Consider the following 17,340-nt stretch of genomic DNA (forward strand, 5'->3'; position numbering starts at 1 on the left):
TATGAGGAGGACTCCCTGGGCAATTGAAGCAACATAAAAAATACATTACTGGGATCTGATCAAACTAATAAGCTTCTGCACTGCCAAGAACACAGTAAGTAAAGCAAGCAGGCAGCCCTCAGAATGGGAGACAACTTTTGCAGGTTATAATTCCGACAAAGGTCTAATAACCAGAATCCACAGAGAACTCAAACTTCTTTTTTTTTTTTTTTTTTTCAATTTTTTTTTGTAGAGACAGAGTCTCACTTTATGGCCCTCGGTAGAGTGCCGTGGCCTCACACAGCTCACAGCAACCTCCAACTCCTGGGCTTAAGCAATTCTCTTGCCTCAGCCTCCTGAGTAGCTGGGACTACAGGCGCCCGCCACAACACCCGGCTATTTTTTGGTTGCAGTTTGGCTGGGGCTGGGTTTGAACCCGTCACCCTTGGTATATGGGGCCGGTGCCTTACCGACTGAGCCACAGGCGCCGCCCGAGAACTCAAACTTCTTAATAAGAGAAGAACAAGTGATCCCATTTCATTGTGGGCAAGAGCCATGAACAGAAGCTTCTCTGAAGAAGACAGGCACACAGTCTACAGACACATGAAAAAATGCTCATCATCTTTAATCATCAGAGAAATGCAAAACAAAACCACTTTGAGGTATCATCTAATTCCAGTAAGAGTAGCCTATATCACAAAATTCTAAAACTACAGATGTTGGTATGGATGTGGAGAAAAGGGAACACTCCTGCACTGCTGGTGGAAATGCAAACTAGTACGTTCCTTTTGGAAAGAAGTTTGGAGAACACTCAGGGATCTAAATGTAGACCTGCTGTTTGATCCTGTAATTCCTTTACTAAGTGTATATCCAAAAGACCAAAAATCACTTTATAACAAAGATATTTGCACCAGATTGTTCACTGCAGCTCAATTCATAATTGCCAAGTCTTGGAAGAAGCCCAAGTGCCCACTGACCCATGAATGGATTAATAAATTGTGGTATATGAATGACATGGATACTATACAGCATTAAAAAAGATGGAGACTTTAACTCTTTTATGTTTACGTGGATGGAACTGAAAATATTATTCTTAGTAAAGTATCTCAGGAATGGAGAAAAAATATCCAATGTACTCAGTACTACTATAAAACCAATTTATAATCACTCACACTTTCATATGGGAGATGAATCACAACTATATCCCAGGATGAAGGAGGGAAGGGGAGAGGGATGGGAAGAGAGTGGAGTGGTTTGACAGAGGGAGGGTGAATGGTGGGACCACACCTATGGAGCACATTACAAGGGTATAAGTCAAATCTATCAAGTATTGAACACAAATGTCTTAACACTGTGATTAAGTAAATGAGGTGAAAGTATGTTAATTAATAGGATGTAAGTACTCCAATTTGCACAATTTTTGCACAAATAATCAACACATTGAATCCCACAAAGGCATAAATGTATTCATGATCTATGTATATATGACTTAATACAAAAAATGGAAAAAAATAAATTATTTTAGTATAATAGCCCATTGTATTGCACTTGCTACTCTAAAGGTTATCTTCAGGAAATACTGAATGTATATCCTTTTATCAGCTCTTCAAGTACATATATATTGAATTCCAAGTAGAAATCTTTAGTGAGTAGACTATATTAGAAAAATTAATGAAGGAGCTAGTCCATATAATGGTTAATGTAGAACTATGTTAAGTTTTACTATTTTATGAAGCTTATAAGTTTCAGGGTGTCCCAAAAGTCACAAAGCGAAATTGGGGAATTGTAGCTAAATGTACCTTTATCTACAAAATATTCATTACAAAATTTTACCAAGAGGTGGCCAATACATAGAGAATATTTAATAATATAAGTATTTACAAAATATGCTTGTGTGTTAGTCTGGATTTTGCATTTAAGGAAAAGTGATTTTTAGACTGTATTGTGTTTCCAGATATTGGTCTATCTCCTCTACATTTTCATATTTCTGGGAATAGAGCGTTTTGTAGTAAGTGTTGAGAATCTTTTGTATTTCTGTGGCATCTGTTATTATTCCCCCTTTATAATTTCTGATTGTACTTATTAGAGATCTTATTTTCCTGTTTCAGGTTAGTCTAGCCAAGAGTTTATCAATTTTATTAATCTTTTCAAAGAACCAACTTTTTGTTTCACTGGTGTTCTAAATAATTCTTTTGTTTTCAATTTCATTTAATTCTGCTCTAACAACTCAGCCAGGAATATTTAGAAATCTTGAATAGACCAATATCAAGTACTGAAATAGCATCAATTATACAAAATCTCCCCAAAAAGAAAAGCCATGGGCCAGATAGTATCACATCAGAATTTTATCAAACTTTCCAAGAGGAACTAGTTCCTATAATTCATAAATTTTTCCAAAATATAGAGAAAGAAGGAGTCCTCCCTAACACATTCTATGAAGCAAATATAACTCTTTTTTTTGTGTGTGTGTGTGTGTGATTTTTTTGTCCGGGGCTGAGTTTGAACCCGCCACCTCCGGCATATGGGACCAGCGCCCTACTCCTTGAGCCACAGGCACCGCCCAGAAGCAAATATAACTCTTATCCCCAAACCAAGAAAAGACCCAACAAAAGTTAAAACTAAACCAATATAATTAATGAATATCAATGCAAAAATATTAAATAAGATATTAGCAAACAGAATACAACACATTAAAATGGTTATACGCCATAATCAAGTGGGTTTTATCCCATAGACACAAGGTTGGTTCAACATATGCAAATCTATATATATAATACACCACATAAATAGAATTAAAAACAAAGACCACATGATTATTTCAATTGATGCAGAAAAGGCTTCTGACAATATCCAGCATCCTTTCATGATAAAAACACTCAAGAAAATAGGCTTAAAAGGAACATTCCTTAAGCTGATAGAGGCTATGTACAGCAAACCCACAGCCAATATCATATTGAATGGAGTAAAACGGAAACATTTCCACTAAAATCTGGAACCAGACAAAGATGCCTACTATATCTAGTGCTGTTTAACATAGTGTTGGAAGTCCTAGCCATTGTGATCAGGCACAATGATGTCCATACTACCCAAAGCAATCTGTAGATTTAATGCAATCCCCATCAAAGCACCAATGTCACACTTTAAAGATCTTGAAAAAATAGTACTTAAATTCCTATGGAACCAGAAAAAAACCCCTGAATAGCAAATACATTTCTTAGAAATAAAAACAAATCTGGAAACATCACATTGCCAGATTTCGGGAGATCAAAGGAATTCAAATGGGGACAGAGGAGGTCAAAGTCTCCCTCTTTGCAAGATGACATGATCTTATACCTGGAAAACTACAGGGGACTCAACTACAAAGTTCTTAGAGGTGATCAAGGAATGCAGCAGCATCTCAGGATACAAAATTCCCACAAATCAGTAGCGTCCATAAACTGTCAACAGTTGTCAAGCCATGAACAAAATCAAAGACTCTATTCCTTTTATAATATCACCAAAGAAGATGAAATACCTAGGACTATATCTAACAAAAGACATGAAAGATCTCTATAAAGACAATTATGCAACTTTGAGAAAGGAAATAGCAGATGTCAACAAATGGAAGAACATAGCATGCTCATGGCTGGGAAGAATCAACACTGTTAAAATGTCCATACTACCCATAGACTAATAATAATGTCTATTATTTTATTTCTATTTGTTTTAGAAATAAAAACAAATCTGGAGACATCCCATTGCCAGATTTCAGGTTGTATTACAAAGCTATAGTGATCAAAAGAGCATGGCACAAAGGTAAAATGTACATCTATGGAATAGGATAGAGAATCTAGAGATGAACCCAGCTACATATTCTCAATTAATCTTTCATAAGCCCAACAAAAGCACACAATGGGGAAAAGAATCCTTATTCAACAATTGGTGTTGGAAGAGTGGTTATCCACATGCAGAAGACTAAAACCAGACTCACACTTCTCACCACTGACAAAAATTTATTCTCATTGGCTAAAAGATTTAAATTTAAGACACGAAACAATAAAAATTCTAGAATCGAGTGTGGGGAAAACACTTGAAGATATTGGCCTGGGTAAATAACTTTATGAGGAAGACCCCTCCCCCCAGCAAACTTATTTACTTATTAACTATGTGAAATTGGATGTTTTATTTTATAAATAGAGAAACTAATATGTATCTCATGGAAGTATCATACTGTGTCAAAGAGTATAAAGTAAACTGTTTCATTAATACTTGTTCCTTTCTTTCTTTACTAACACTACTTTTCTGTTTTCTTCAAGCATTTAGGTATATTTTAAATAAATTTATAAAAACTATTCTATTCTATCACTGGGTATTTTATTTTATGTTGTTTGTTTTTTGTAATTCATTAAGTACTTGAAAACAAAGCTCTTAGAGAAGTATAAAGTGTTGCTGTTTATTTTAGGTCACCAATCAGAAATGAAGCATATCTGAAAAAACAGACTAGTTTAACTGAAAAATAGAATTCTATTCATAAAATTGCAATTTTTCAATAAGATGGATTAAAATGCATATTGTAGTGGAAATAGACACATTTTAAATGTGTAAGCAATTTTATTGCTTTCTAAAAATCATGTATTTTGGAAATTAACATACATTAAAAATAATAATACCTCTATTGGTAATGCATACACACAGATACACACCCAGATAGGTCACATATATACTTAGGTTTTATACTTCCGAGCACTGAAAAAAAAAACTAATGATACAAACCTTGTCAGTTTACATAAAGGATTTTAATAGTTTTTTGATGATCCGCCCACACATTTCATAATATCCTAAGCCCAGAAAAATGTAAACTTCTGAAAAGCTAAAATATGTGAATTGGAAGAAAATAGTTATACACATCTCTAATGATATTATTCAATTACAGAATTTAAAAAAGAAGTTGAATTACAGTTGAATACTCTTGGAAATGTGTCATGGCCCATCTCCAGTGCTTTGGGGAATAGATTGGTTGCCTACCCAGGAAGACTCAGCTATCAGCTGACATTAATAGCTTTGAGCACAGAGTAATTATTTGCAAGGAATCTTTAATGTGATTTCCCAGAAATATTCAAAACTACTAGCATAGACAGAAAACTTCAAATCTGCTACTAATATTAATTTGAAGATGATTTAACAAACCAGCAATGAAAGGTTGACGGTGCTATTATTATTTAAAACAACAAATTCATATAAATTCTTAACAAATAAGTTTTTTATTTACATGTTATTATTTTTACTGAAAACAGCAAGTATCACCTCTCAACTATGCTTTTGAAAAGCAAATGTTACCTTTTTTTCTGAAAAACAAAAACATCAACTCTTCTAAAGATAATTAATCACTCTTCTCCCTCTAATTTCTTACTAAAATAGTTAAATTAGATAAACTGTATTCTATTATTTGTGAGAATAAGTACACATGTGGAGATACCCACATATTTCATTAAATTCAATGTGATTTAATTTATTCTGTATCTTGGCTACGAGCTATTCACAAGAACAACTGATTTTAACTTTCTAGACATTTATTTCCTCTTATGCAAAAAGCCATCACTGCACTAAAGTCTTTTCCAGCTCTAGAATATTATACAATGTATTAAACATATGAATTAACAAGTCTTTAATTTTTATAACTTTTTATTCAATGGCTGACTCTTTTAATCCTTTGGTTTCTCCTACAACATATCCACTATTCTAAAGAACTTCAAACAAATTTTGTGAGTTATACCACAATTGATTTTTGGTAGTTTATTTCAGTAAAAGGAACTGCCACTTGGTAGTTGTTTGAACTTGGTTTACAATGACTAGATTTTTCTTTATAAAGTCAATGAAAGAAAATGTACTGCAGCACTAAGACTAAGCATGAAACATGTCATAGGAGAGGACAATTTGTCAGAAAATTAGGAAGAGGTGCCCAGAGAGGGTTCTAATGGAAGCGGTTCTGCAATACTAACGGTATCATTTGCTCTCATCAACTCTGTAACAGATCCACACACACACCACTGAGGGACCTGCAGGCTGCTGCGGGCACTCACCTGCAGAGCTGTGGGCCCGCCCCACAAGGGAGCCCCTGTCTGCTCCAGAGTGAGCGCCATGACAGGATGCCCAGGCTGAGGAATGAACTGGAAAAGTGGAAATAGCAGCCCAGAAAGGTGCACAAAATACATGATTATAAATCACCTCCAGAGTCCTCTCTTCTCACGGCCAGTTAGTTACTCTTCAGCAAAGTACAGTTTAACCAGGGCAAAAACTGGACTGCAATCATAGGGATAAAATAGGCTTTCTGAAAATCACTGTTTCCTTTTTAAAGGGGCCATTAATAAGTGTCGTTGCTCAATCCAGAAATTAAAACTAATGCCTACTCTACAAAATTCAAAAGTGTAGACATGTTTGGAACTTATGAGCGGTTTTAACCATTCTAATTACTCGACTAACTATCACAGATTAAGTACATTCACCATTAAATTAATAAGAGTTGAGGGTATCGAGGTGTCTTTTACCCAACAAAGTCAAAATATAATTAAAAAGCAGTGATATCATGTTGATATATTTAGTGGTGCTGTATTAATACATTTATAGGGAATAAACTAATGAAGAATATTGAAAGGATTAATTTAAATTTAATTTTAATAACATTAATACAATGAAATGTCCTTGGAAAAGCAGGAATTATGAAATTGCACAGCCCATGCTTCTAATCTCACTTATCAGTGTTATTCTGAGAAGTTTATTTAATTCCCCTAAGCTTCTGTTTCTTCGTGTATCAAAGGGGATACTATATTTGCTTTGCAGTATTGTTGCAAAATTCAATAAGGTCTGTTCTATAATGATATCTTGTTAATAAACTACACGCTAAATAAACAGGGTATCCCCAGGATCTTAAACTTTGCTCTTATATTTAAAGGGTTCAAGCCCAAAGGACATAATTCAGTGTTATAAAAAATAATTGATAATAAATGATCTCAATCAGGTAATAATTTAATACTCCAATCATTAAAGACACTAAGAACATTCAGAATCAAGAATAGAAATTCCACTCTAATGTTCAGACAATTTTTAAGTATTATATTTTTCTGATGGTTCAAAAAGGAGATTAGCTCTGACAAATAAGCTCTCTCATTCATGCAGGCCAGAAAGGTCCCTTTCAGGTAATGCAGGTTTTCAAAATAATCAGCTTAGCATCATTGAAATAATAATGATAGTTGACAGCTGAACTGTTCCACTTAGATGTTTTATGTAAACTATTTTTATATTTCAGCTTTAAATTAGAATTTCATAAAGAATCTTTCTTATCCCTTCATCATCAGGGAATGTTTTCCCTGATGAAAAATGTACCATATAAAATAACTTTTAGTTATTCACAGCTAATCACACAGGGAATAGTCATTTGTAATTATTCTTGGCCGGCACCAGTTGAGTATTCAGATTTATTTTAAGAGCTTTTACAAGAGTTCACTCAATTAATACTTCTCATGTCGCCGTGAGGTCAACATTATTCTTACCCTTTTACAGATGCAGAAACTGGAGCGAGAGAGGTTGAGTAACCAGCACGGTCACCTTGCTCAGCAGCCAGACTCGGAGCCTGCATGGGACTTAGGCTGTCTGAGTCCAAGGTTCATTCCCTCAACCTTTGTGAGTACCATCAGTATTAACAAGATTATAAACCGTCTTATTCAGTTAGTTATATATTTACCTATCCACATTTATTGAGATCCTTTTATGTGTCTGGAATTGTTTTAGCCAACCTTAATAGAAAGAATCAAGTTAATTCACACAGTTGATAGAATTTCTGTAAAAATGGAAGAGTGGAAAATGACTAAGAGTGATCACACATGGTGACGGCAGGGTCTTCAATGGCTGTCAGTATAGGCTGGGCACGTCTTTCATTATTTTATTTCTTTGGATTTCTATACCAGCCTAATGAAATGGATAATACTACCACATACGACTCTCATTCTATAAAAGAAGAATTTGAGTCACAGTTTAAAATTTGAGTCACAGTTTAAATAACTTTCCCTAGGTAACATAGTTAATAAATCTAAAAGCCAGAATTTTGGCAAAATGGTTTGAGCCAGAGTTTTCACTTTGAACTGCTGTTTGGTGGTTATTTAGAGATGGTTTTAGCCGTACCAGGGATCTAAGGAATGCTTGCTACCACTTTTGCATAAGTGGCTACCCCAAATGTTATATAACCAGAGAACACATCTTGAGTCTAAAAGAGACTGGTTATATAACATTTATGGATACAAAAAAATAAATTCATTTCATGTATTTCTGGAGTTCTAAGAGAAATGAATGATTACTAAGTTGGAAAGAGCATGAGGTATAGGTTTCTAGGGCTGCTGTTTCTAACCCTTTTGATTTTTTCTTTCACTAGCTAGAGATTAGATTATCATTAGTGGAAGAGGTATTTTGTTTGGGGGATGTGTGTTTGCATATACTTTTATAATCAAAGGTAAGTTCAGAAAATCACCTGACGTGAGATGATTGGATCACCAAACTGGGTCACCAAGTTTCTCTAGAAAATCTTAATACTCAATTGTTTCCAATTGTAAAACGAAGACCTTTTTTGGAGAGGTCTTTATGCCTGACTTTGATGGGTAGACTGAGGCAGTGGGGAGGCTGGCAGTCTTGAAACACACAGTTTTGTTATCTCTCTGCTAGAGGCCAGATGACTTTTTCTAGAGGGGTGTGAATAAGTGGTGGTACAGAGATTCTGGTAGTTGATGGCAACTGACCAGTAATGGCCAGGCCATGCTTCCTCTTAATCACCAATATATCTTGCCTAAAGGAAGAGGATGGAGGATACTGCAGAAAAGAGCAATCTTAGATAAAATCCAAGTGTGTGTCTGTGTGTGTGTGTGAGAGAGAGAGAGAGAGAAAAAAGAATGAGACAGAGATAAGATACATGAATAAAGACATATGACTAAAAATAAATGTAAGAATAAATCTACCTGAAAGGAACAAATAAATAAATTAACAAATAAGTAAATAAATAAATAAGAGGGATCTTAATGAGACAGATGGATGGTCAGATTCGTGGCGTACAAGGCGACCAGTTACCTTAGGCAGGAATTGTCTATTAAGAATTAAATTGACAGTGTCAGCAGGAGACCTCCCCACAGGTTGTTTGTAGTGGTATAAACAGATTCAGTCACATTGAAGAAAAAATAGCATTAAAGGTTAAGATGCCTAGACCTACCACCTGGACTCTAGAATATAAGAAAGTGCTTCACTTGTGCAACTATAGTTATCAATATGGACCTATCAGAATGTTCATAGGATCACTGTGATAGCAAGTTAAACAGTAAGAATAAAAATAAAAATAAGAATAAAAATGTAAGAACATTGAATACAACTTCTGAGAATGGTTATATAAGAGATATTCATTCAATTAAATTACAGCATAAGTAAATACATTACAGCTGCACAAGAGATAAAGTGCACAAACATATCGTTGAGGTAAGAACAATATAGTGCTGGATTTTATATGAGTAACTGTACACATAAATTAACCTACTTAAGGGCAGGAAGAATGTTCAGGATTTTGCTTACCTCCAGATAGAGTTAGGAGATAAGGGTAAAGTTTGTTTTTTTTTCAGCTGGGCGATGGTGACACTGTTAATATTGTTCCTTATCATTATTAGTTTTAATTTAAATCTATATTATGTTTATGATGTATTGTATGACAAAATATTTCATTATGCATGGATTAAAGAATAATAATGGCAGCTGTCTCTATTACTGCTATAGATAATTGAGACTGGTCCTGCCTCCCTGGAAGGTGTGATTTCTTAAATGTCAAGGCTTTTGAGAATGATTAAATTTACATTTATTTTATTCATATGTCTTTATTCATATGTATTATCTCTATGATATGATTTGCTATGCTTAAACTATTTTCTCAAGGCAGAAATTTAATCAAAGCTACTGTGTGGACCCAGAGAGTGTCTCCTGTGCAGTGGGGGCTAAATAGCAATGGAGTGACTTTCAGTCCTTGCATCAACTCTTCTCAGCTCAAGATGGCTCTTTGGAAGGACTTACATCATAGTGACATGAAAAGTCAGCAGGGTTTCGAGGCAGGTAATGTCAAAGGTGGATATTTATTCCACAATAACTCATTAAGTGCTGTTATCTAGCAGACACTGTCTTCTACAGTGGGGACACAGAAATGGAAAAAGTATCACAAATTCTGGTCCTGTAGAGCTTACAGTATTTCTAGGGGAGGAGAAATAGATCATGAACAAAGTTATATAAAAAGGGACTGTTTTGTGATGAACAGGGTAAGGAGAAGAGAAAAAAAACAAACCAACACTTAGGGCCAGACACAGTGGCTCATGCTTGTAATCCTAACACTCTGGGAGGCCAAGGTGAGAAATCATTTGAATTAAGGAATTTGAGACCAGCTTGAGCAAGAGCAAAACACCATATCTGGGTATTGTGGTGGTTGCCTGTGGTCCCAGCTACTTGGGAGGCTGAAGCAGGAGGGTCACTTGAACCTAGAAGTTTGAGGTTGCTATAGCCTCGCCTGGAGCAACAGAGACTCTGTCTCAATTAAAAAAAAAAAAAAACAATTAAAAACAAACGAAACCTGTGTTTATTTCAAATTTAAATTTCATGTATGTCTATCCACATCTACTCAGACAGTAAATAAGATGCGTTCAATTTGAGAACACAGCTTTGATAAATGTAAGAACTGCCTGGTCACATGGAGATGAAAAACTTCCCACAAAAGTTACCCTATCGGAGAGTGGATGAAGAAACCTGTGAGATCAATAAAAATAGATTTGTCTTTGGAAAGCACGGTAACTAATGATATTGTACAACTGGCCTCTTTAGAAGAACAATACTAGCTATGAAAAGTCACTGGATGAAAGATGAAGATTAAAAACAAGAATAGGTTGCAAGTATAACGTGAGAACATGTGATATTTCATTAAACAATGTATTGGGACACAGAATTTGAGATTTATAAATGTGGATTTTATATTACAAAGGAAAAAAATTTAAAAAAAATGTAACGTGATGAAAGAAAGGAAAATACTAATATGGTAACATATGTGCTCTCATTTAGAAAGGTGCGCTGAAAGAATATGGAACGATTCAAAATGACTCCATGGCCGACAGCTATAAGGAAAATGATGTCTCGAAAGGACTAATCCTGTAAATATGCATTTATGGTCACGCAATATACTTAATATTTGAAATGAAGGAGAGCAGGTGGCAACTAAAGAAATCCAATGATTACATAAGGATCCCTTTTCCATATTCTGATTTTTAAACACTGCAAATGTGATCAAACGTATGTGTGTTTGTGTTCTGAGTGTATGAATACACATACAATGGTCTTCATAAATTAATTTTAAAAATTCCCCTTAGATTGAAATAACAGAACTAAAGCACGCTGTTTGACAAGGACACCACAACAAAATATCAAGATACTTAATAGTGATGAAACTATACAGTGGTTGAATGGGATGGTTTGCTTGTTAGCTAAAGCCAGGTTTAAGCAGATACCACGTGACCAAATGGAGGGCGTATCGGAAAGTGACCTCTAACAATATATGGATGGTTGAACTAAAATTTCCCAGTTCCTTGTCAATCCTAAATAATGATGACAATTTTAATTTTTCTTTCCTTGGGATTTCTTTTCAGCCAATATTGTTCCTAATGACCCTATACAACTCTAATCATTTTTTTCTCCAATGTATCCAGTTAATTGCTTCAATTACTACCCTTCTCTGTGTTTTTTGACTTCTCAGTCACAACATGTAGGACTTCCCTCTCTCCTTTTGCTTAGTAAATGCTGTTTATGTATCTATTCTTTGTTTTGCAGGCTTCTCTAGCGTATGTAATAGAACTAGGTTGCACTTGGATGCCGCCAACTGTTAGTCAGTACTCTTATTCTTAAAATGAACACTTTCTTATTCTATTCCTTTACAATTTTTAAACACAGAGCTAACTTATTAAAATGTGTATTCAATATAGAGAAGAATAGAGTAGGAGAAAGGCTGGATTTCATAGACCTGTCAGAATAGTCCATTATATTGAACCACAAAAACATTACAGCAGCCTACCCACCAACAGTGACTAACCATCTTGTAACTGGGTTGTAACGATCTTGAAGGAATGAAGTTTCAGAATCTCCCTCTTCAAGTCATAGCCAGGCTATTACTGTTTCTATCTATCCCAAGTCTTTCACCCTGTAGTATAAACTCATTTCTTTTTTCTCATTTCTCTGCAACTGGGTCTCTTAATGAGCAGGATTCTTTTATTCATCACAAAATGAGAACGACAAATTATTCAACAAAATAATATCACATCAACCACACAGATCATGCACAACATTGATTATAATGATCAACTCCAACAAATCCTATAAGACAGGTTAGCAGCTACCCTTGCTATGCTGAAAATACAATAGTTTAATAGCAATAACAAGTCTAGTTTGTTCAAATAAAAGATGTTAACAGCCGCATATTTCCTGTTTGGGGTGGCAACAGTTAAAATGAAAAAGAAATACATTTTGTACAGATCAATAATAGTCCCCAAACAATTTTCACATCATTTTCTACTTCTTGCTATAGTATGGCAACTAATCCTTGGCATTCTCTGTGGAGATAGATACAAACGTAATGTACTAGGGAAAACATAAAATTGATTCTTTTTTTACTGCTCAAAGGTAAGAGGATTGGAAATGATCTAATACTACTCAAGTACGTACAACTTAATCTGTGGTATTCAGAACTGCCAAAATCTGCAGCTACGGAAGGAATCCTGAATTTCTCTTAACGATGAAGAACAGCTACATTGCAAACGAGAGTGTGTTTGCAAAGACTGTCTTTGCAAAGAGAGTCTTCACAAAGACTGCCTTGATAAAATCATCACAGCTTCATCTGGGTATCTATTCTAGCTACAAGTAAATAGCTTTCATGACTGAAGGAAGGTCAGTCTCTCCTTTGAATATAAAAAGACAAAATCATAATTTAAAGGCATGCCTCAAAGTAAAAAGGAAAAACAAAAACAAGATTCTTATGGAAACAACTCTAGGACTTCATTACCACACAGTCTATGTTGGCATTTACATTTCGGCCAGCTGAGGTTCAAATTAGATAGCTCCATGGGTGACAGAATCCCTGAGGCCCGGAACTATCCTGAGGACACAGGTGATTGTTCCAATTATTTCCCATGAACGGCTTATCCCGCCTTAGTGACAGCATGAGGCAGGGGATTCGGAATATGATACAACAGCCACATAATTAATTCATTTAATTATATTTTTCTAATTAATTTAAATACACTTGAGAAGCTTACATGGCTAGAACTTGATAATTCCCATCATCTGGTCATTGGATAGAATCAAGGCTCTCTGAAACTAGAGGCAGATTCTATCTTTTAGGAGCTTTTGAAAGACACCTTTTGATAAAGGAAAACAAATATTATACATGAATTTTAAAAATTTAGAGAAAACTCTACTCTTTATCACCTTTCCAAATTTTACTTTCTTTCTCTCTCTCTGTTAAGAAAAATGAGGTTGAAAATGTTGACATCAGCAACTGATAATTTGGCTGATATTGAAGGTAGCAGAAAAGAGTTGGCAGGAGCACAGACATTGCCCCATCATGTGATAAATGAAACCCAGACACTCGTCAGACAAGGTGGGAGCAATGCAGAGAACAGAAACAGAGGTAGAGCGGGTGACATTCACTCCAAAATACTCCCAAATGAGTGGGGAAACCAAGCCAAATCTTAGACAAAGGAACGGTTCCTATGCATCACCGGAGAATATTATAAGCAGTCATTTACCTACTAGCTCCCAACTCCACCTCTAGACACCCACAGATAACCCACGTGGCCTGATCCGTGGTCCTGAACACACACCCAGGACATCATTACTATTTTCCAGCTTTGGGAACATATTGAATCCTGCTCATCTTTCCTTTGTCTTTAGTTTCTTTTTATCAATACTCTTCAAAACTTGTATTTTATTGGAAGAAATGGAACCAGTGCTCTGCTTATTTCTTTCTGTACGCATATGCTGCTTTATCATAATTTACACAGTTATGGTTTTTCTTCTCTGGAAGGTGAGGCCACCTGCCCTCCCAGGCTCCTGACATACAAGACTGTGGGTACTGGTGCCTCACAACATGGACAGAGGCTGGGCTCATTTTCCCTTTTGAGATTGTTTCCTGCATTAGCATTAGGTATTAAAGAAGTGATAAAGAGACAATTCCAATATCGAGGAGAGGGGGAAATAAAATTTCCAAGTGCAGGAATCTCAGTGAAGTTAAGGAGCCAGCTTTTGACTCACCCCAAGGATGCAGAGTTCTAAAGCATAGAGCAGCTTGTTCAGCAAGTGAAAGATAACTATTATATGTGAAGACTTCTGAGGTCTCCAAACAAAGGCAGAATGATTTAAAAGCACAGTAGAGAAATTTAAAAATTTTAGCTAGAAAATATGAAATGATCTAAACTGGACTTTGCCAAGACAGTAAATTTTTCCCACCTAAGTCTGTAACTCAAGCTTATAGATTTCTTTTCTTTTTTTTTTTTTTTTTTTTGGGTTTTGGCCAGGGCTGGGTTTGAACTCGCCACCTCCGGCATATCGGTCCGGCTACTCCTTGAGCCACAGGTGCCGCCCTCAAGCTTATAGATTTCTTGCACGCATTCAATAAACCAAAGCAAAAGTCATCAATAAATTAATTATACAATCATTTTATAAGTATTAATTGTCCTAACATTTTATTTAATTTCTGCTTTATCTCCTATTTACCAAGTATGTGCTGTAAAAGTCACGTATGTGCTGTAAAAGGGGTCACCATTTGATAGCAATTATAGACAGCTCAGGAGAAATCCCAGGGTTTAGATTCAATCATGCAAGGCGTTGTATAGACAGCAGATATAAAGAGCTAAAGTAGCACATACTCAAAGTCACTTATTATTTATAGCATTAATGTTAATTGTAATGTGAAATATTATCTCTAAAAACAGAGTCCTTAAATCAGGAGTAAATTCCAAGATGTTGCAAGTGCTGGTTTATGCTTACTGGTCAAATGCCTCCTACCTCTTTAATGAATCAATGTCTGTGCCGTCTTATGAAACAAATTTCCCACACTTCAGTGGCAGGTAGCAGTATCATGTGTGTGTCAGGACTAAAGGAACGAAATGCAGGCTTAAATTAACATGACTGAATTTTGTTAAAGATACATACTTAGAAAGATTAAGATGAATAACTTTTGATTGAAAAATTTTAAAAAAATTAAAAGCATAGCTGGATAGTCTTTGAACCCAAAGCAATAGATGTAAAATCATGGTGGTACTTACCACAGTGAAATTCATAACTTTCAATATCCATATTGTCATGGCTAAGTTAACTATCATGGTTACCAACAGCAGAAGGACAAAGAGGTATAAGCACCTCTTTCGCCATCCATAAATTCCCACCGGGTAAAGTTGTGCATTCTCAGTCCTTGGCAGGTTATTCTGTGGTGTTGCTAGAATGTATTGTTCTCGCGTCATCTGGGAAAAAAAAAAAAAAGGAAGATAGACGGAAGGAAAGAAAAAAAAAAACATTAAAAACAAACCAATACTTTTTATTAACCAAAATATTCAATGTATCGAAGAACAACAGACAGTGAATGCTCAATTAATTATTATTGGGTTATTAAACTATTACCAAAACCTTCAACAATTATCATCACTGTAGTTTATTAGAGCTGTTTCATCTACAATACACTATTTAGTGAGGTTTTCCCAATCCCAACAGTAGCTTTTTGTTTTAGGAGGACTTGAAAACTATCAGCATTATTTCCGGTTCCAACAACCTAACAACTCTCCTACTGAGTCCAAGAAACTCTTGGAATAGGATTCACCTGTTTGTTTGTTTTTTGGGTGGAGTGGGTAAGCAGAGACTAATCATGTTACAAGGTTTTTCTATACTTTTCTCTAAAATTGCAGGATATAAATATAAATTGAGACGTATTGCACATACGTCTCAATACAAATGTTGATACATTTGCGATTACCTATGAAAAGAAAATACACTTTTATTTAGCATAATGTAGATCTAGCTATCTGTTTAAAAGTTTTAATCAGGATTGTGTTGGTTATTTAGTTTAGTTGTATTTTAATGAGCAATCAGAAGAAAACTGATCTCTGGAAGAATGGGACAATATACTGTGTTATATACTATCTGATAATTATGATTCATATAGTAAAAAAGAGTTGAATAAGGTAAATCATTATTTTAAAGGAATTAGAAGTGCTAGTTAGATTGTAAACAACAAATTCATTCATAATAGAAAAAAATTGTCTGTTATTATTTAAGGTAGTATGTATTATTTCCTTGCAACTACCTATACGGCTTCAGTTGTTAATTATACGACACTTTGGTTTAGACAAGAAACCAATTACCTGTTATGTAATAAGTGTTATAAAAGATAACAGCTTGCCAAGGAATTTATTTTCCCTGAGGATTTTAGTGGAGATTTTATTGTTCTGATAGTGCTTATGATTACAAAGTAGAGAATGCATTACAGAAAGAGGATGAAATGAAGAGAAGTTGGTTAAGGGTTACCAAAATTCCGTTAGAAGGAATTAGGTACAATACTGGATAGTATATTAGGGAAATTATAGTTAACTATAATTTGTTGTTTATTTCAAATCATCTGAAAAAGAAGATGTGGAATGTTCCCAACACCAAGGAACGATAAATGTTTGATTGGATGGATATCCCAATTACCCTGATTTGATCATTGCACATGGAATACAGGTATCAGAATATCACACACACTCCCAAAATATATACAAATTTTTTAAGGCAGAATCTAAATAGGAGAATGTGAAAAAAACTCTGGGAACTATCACGATTAAAGGGAAGAAAGAGAAACAGATGGAGAAGGGAAAGGATGCAGATATATAGAAGGGCAGAAGAGAGCTGGAGACTGGACAGTGGTGGTTAAATTAAATGCTATAATTCTTCAGATCATCAAATCCCTTTACTCTCATGTTAAAGCAATATTATTTTCTAGAATACTCTATTTCTACAAATTCTATTTAGACATAAAGGTGAAAATAGCATGCCTTAGCAAAGAAAGGGGACATTAATAAGTCTTGAAAGAAAATACAAAATACAACTACAAAGAAAATGGTCTTTTAGTATTACAACTGAATTTTTTTGACATAGCAATAGCGATTCAATAAATATATCAAATGCCTCTTCCTAATTTTGAAAAGAAAATGGGACAAAAAAAGGCCAAATATAGTTATGAAAATAAAACAAATAAAAAGTTATTGAATTAAAGCTATTTTTGTCCTCTAGTAATTCAATATTATTTAA

The 17,340-nt window shown here is 34.8% G+C and overlaps 1 protein-coding gene across 2 annotated transcripts in view; it reads right to left on the reverse strand.

Annotated features, from left to right (window-relative positions):
* The window catches only part of SGCZ (sarcoglycan zeta), a 340,110-nt gene extending 324,589 nt beyond the window's left edge, over positions 1-15,521 (reverse strand). For both annotated transcript variants that reach the window (XM_053578622.1, XM_053578621.1), the window contains exon 1: positions 15,327-15,521. In XM_053578622.1, coding sequence (XP_053434597.1) covers positions 15,327-15,521 — 195 coding nt within the window. The remainder of the gene's footprint in view (positions 1-15,326) is intronic.
* Positions 15,522-17,340: the final 1,819 nt, after the last annotated feature.

Source organism: Nycticebus coucang, chromosome 24 (genome assembly GCF_027406575.1).
Source record: "Nycticebus coucang isolate mNycCou1 chromosome 24, mNycCou1.pri, whole genome shotgun sequence".
NCBI lineage: Eukaryota > Metazoa > Chordata > Mammalia > Primates > Lorisidae > Nycticebus > Nycticebus coucang.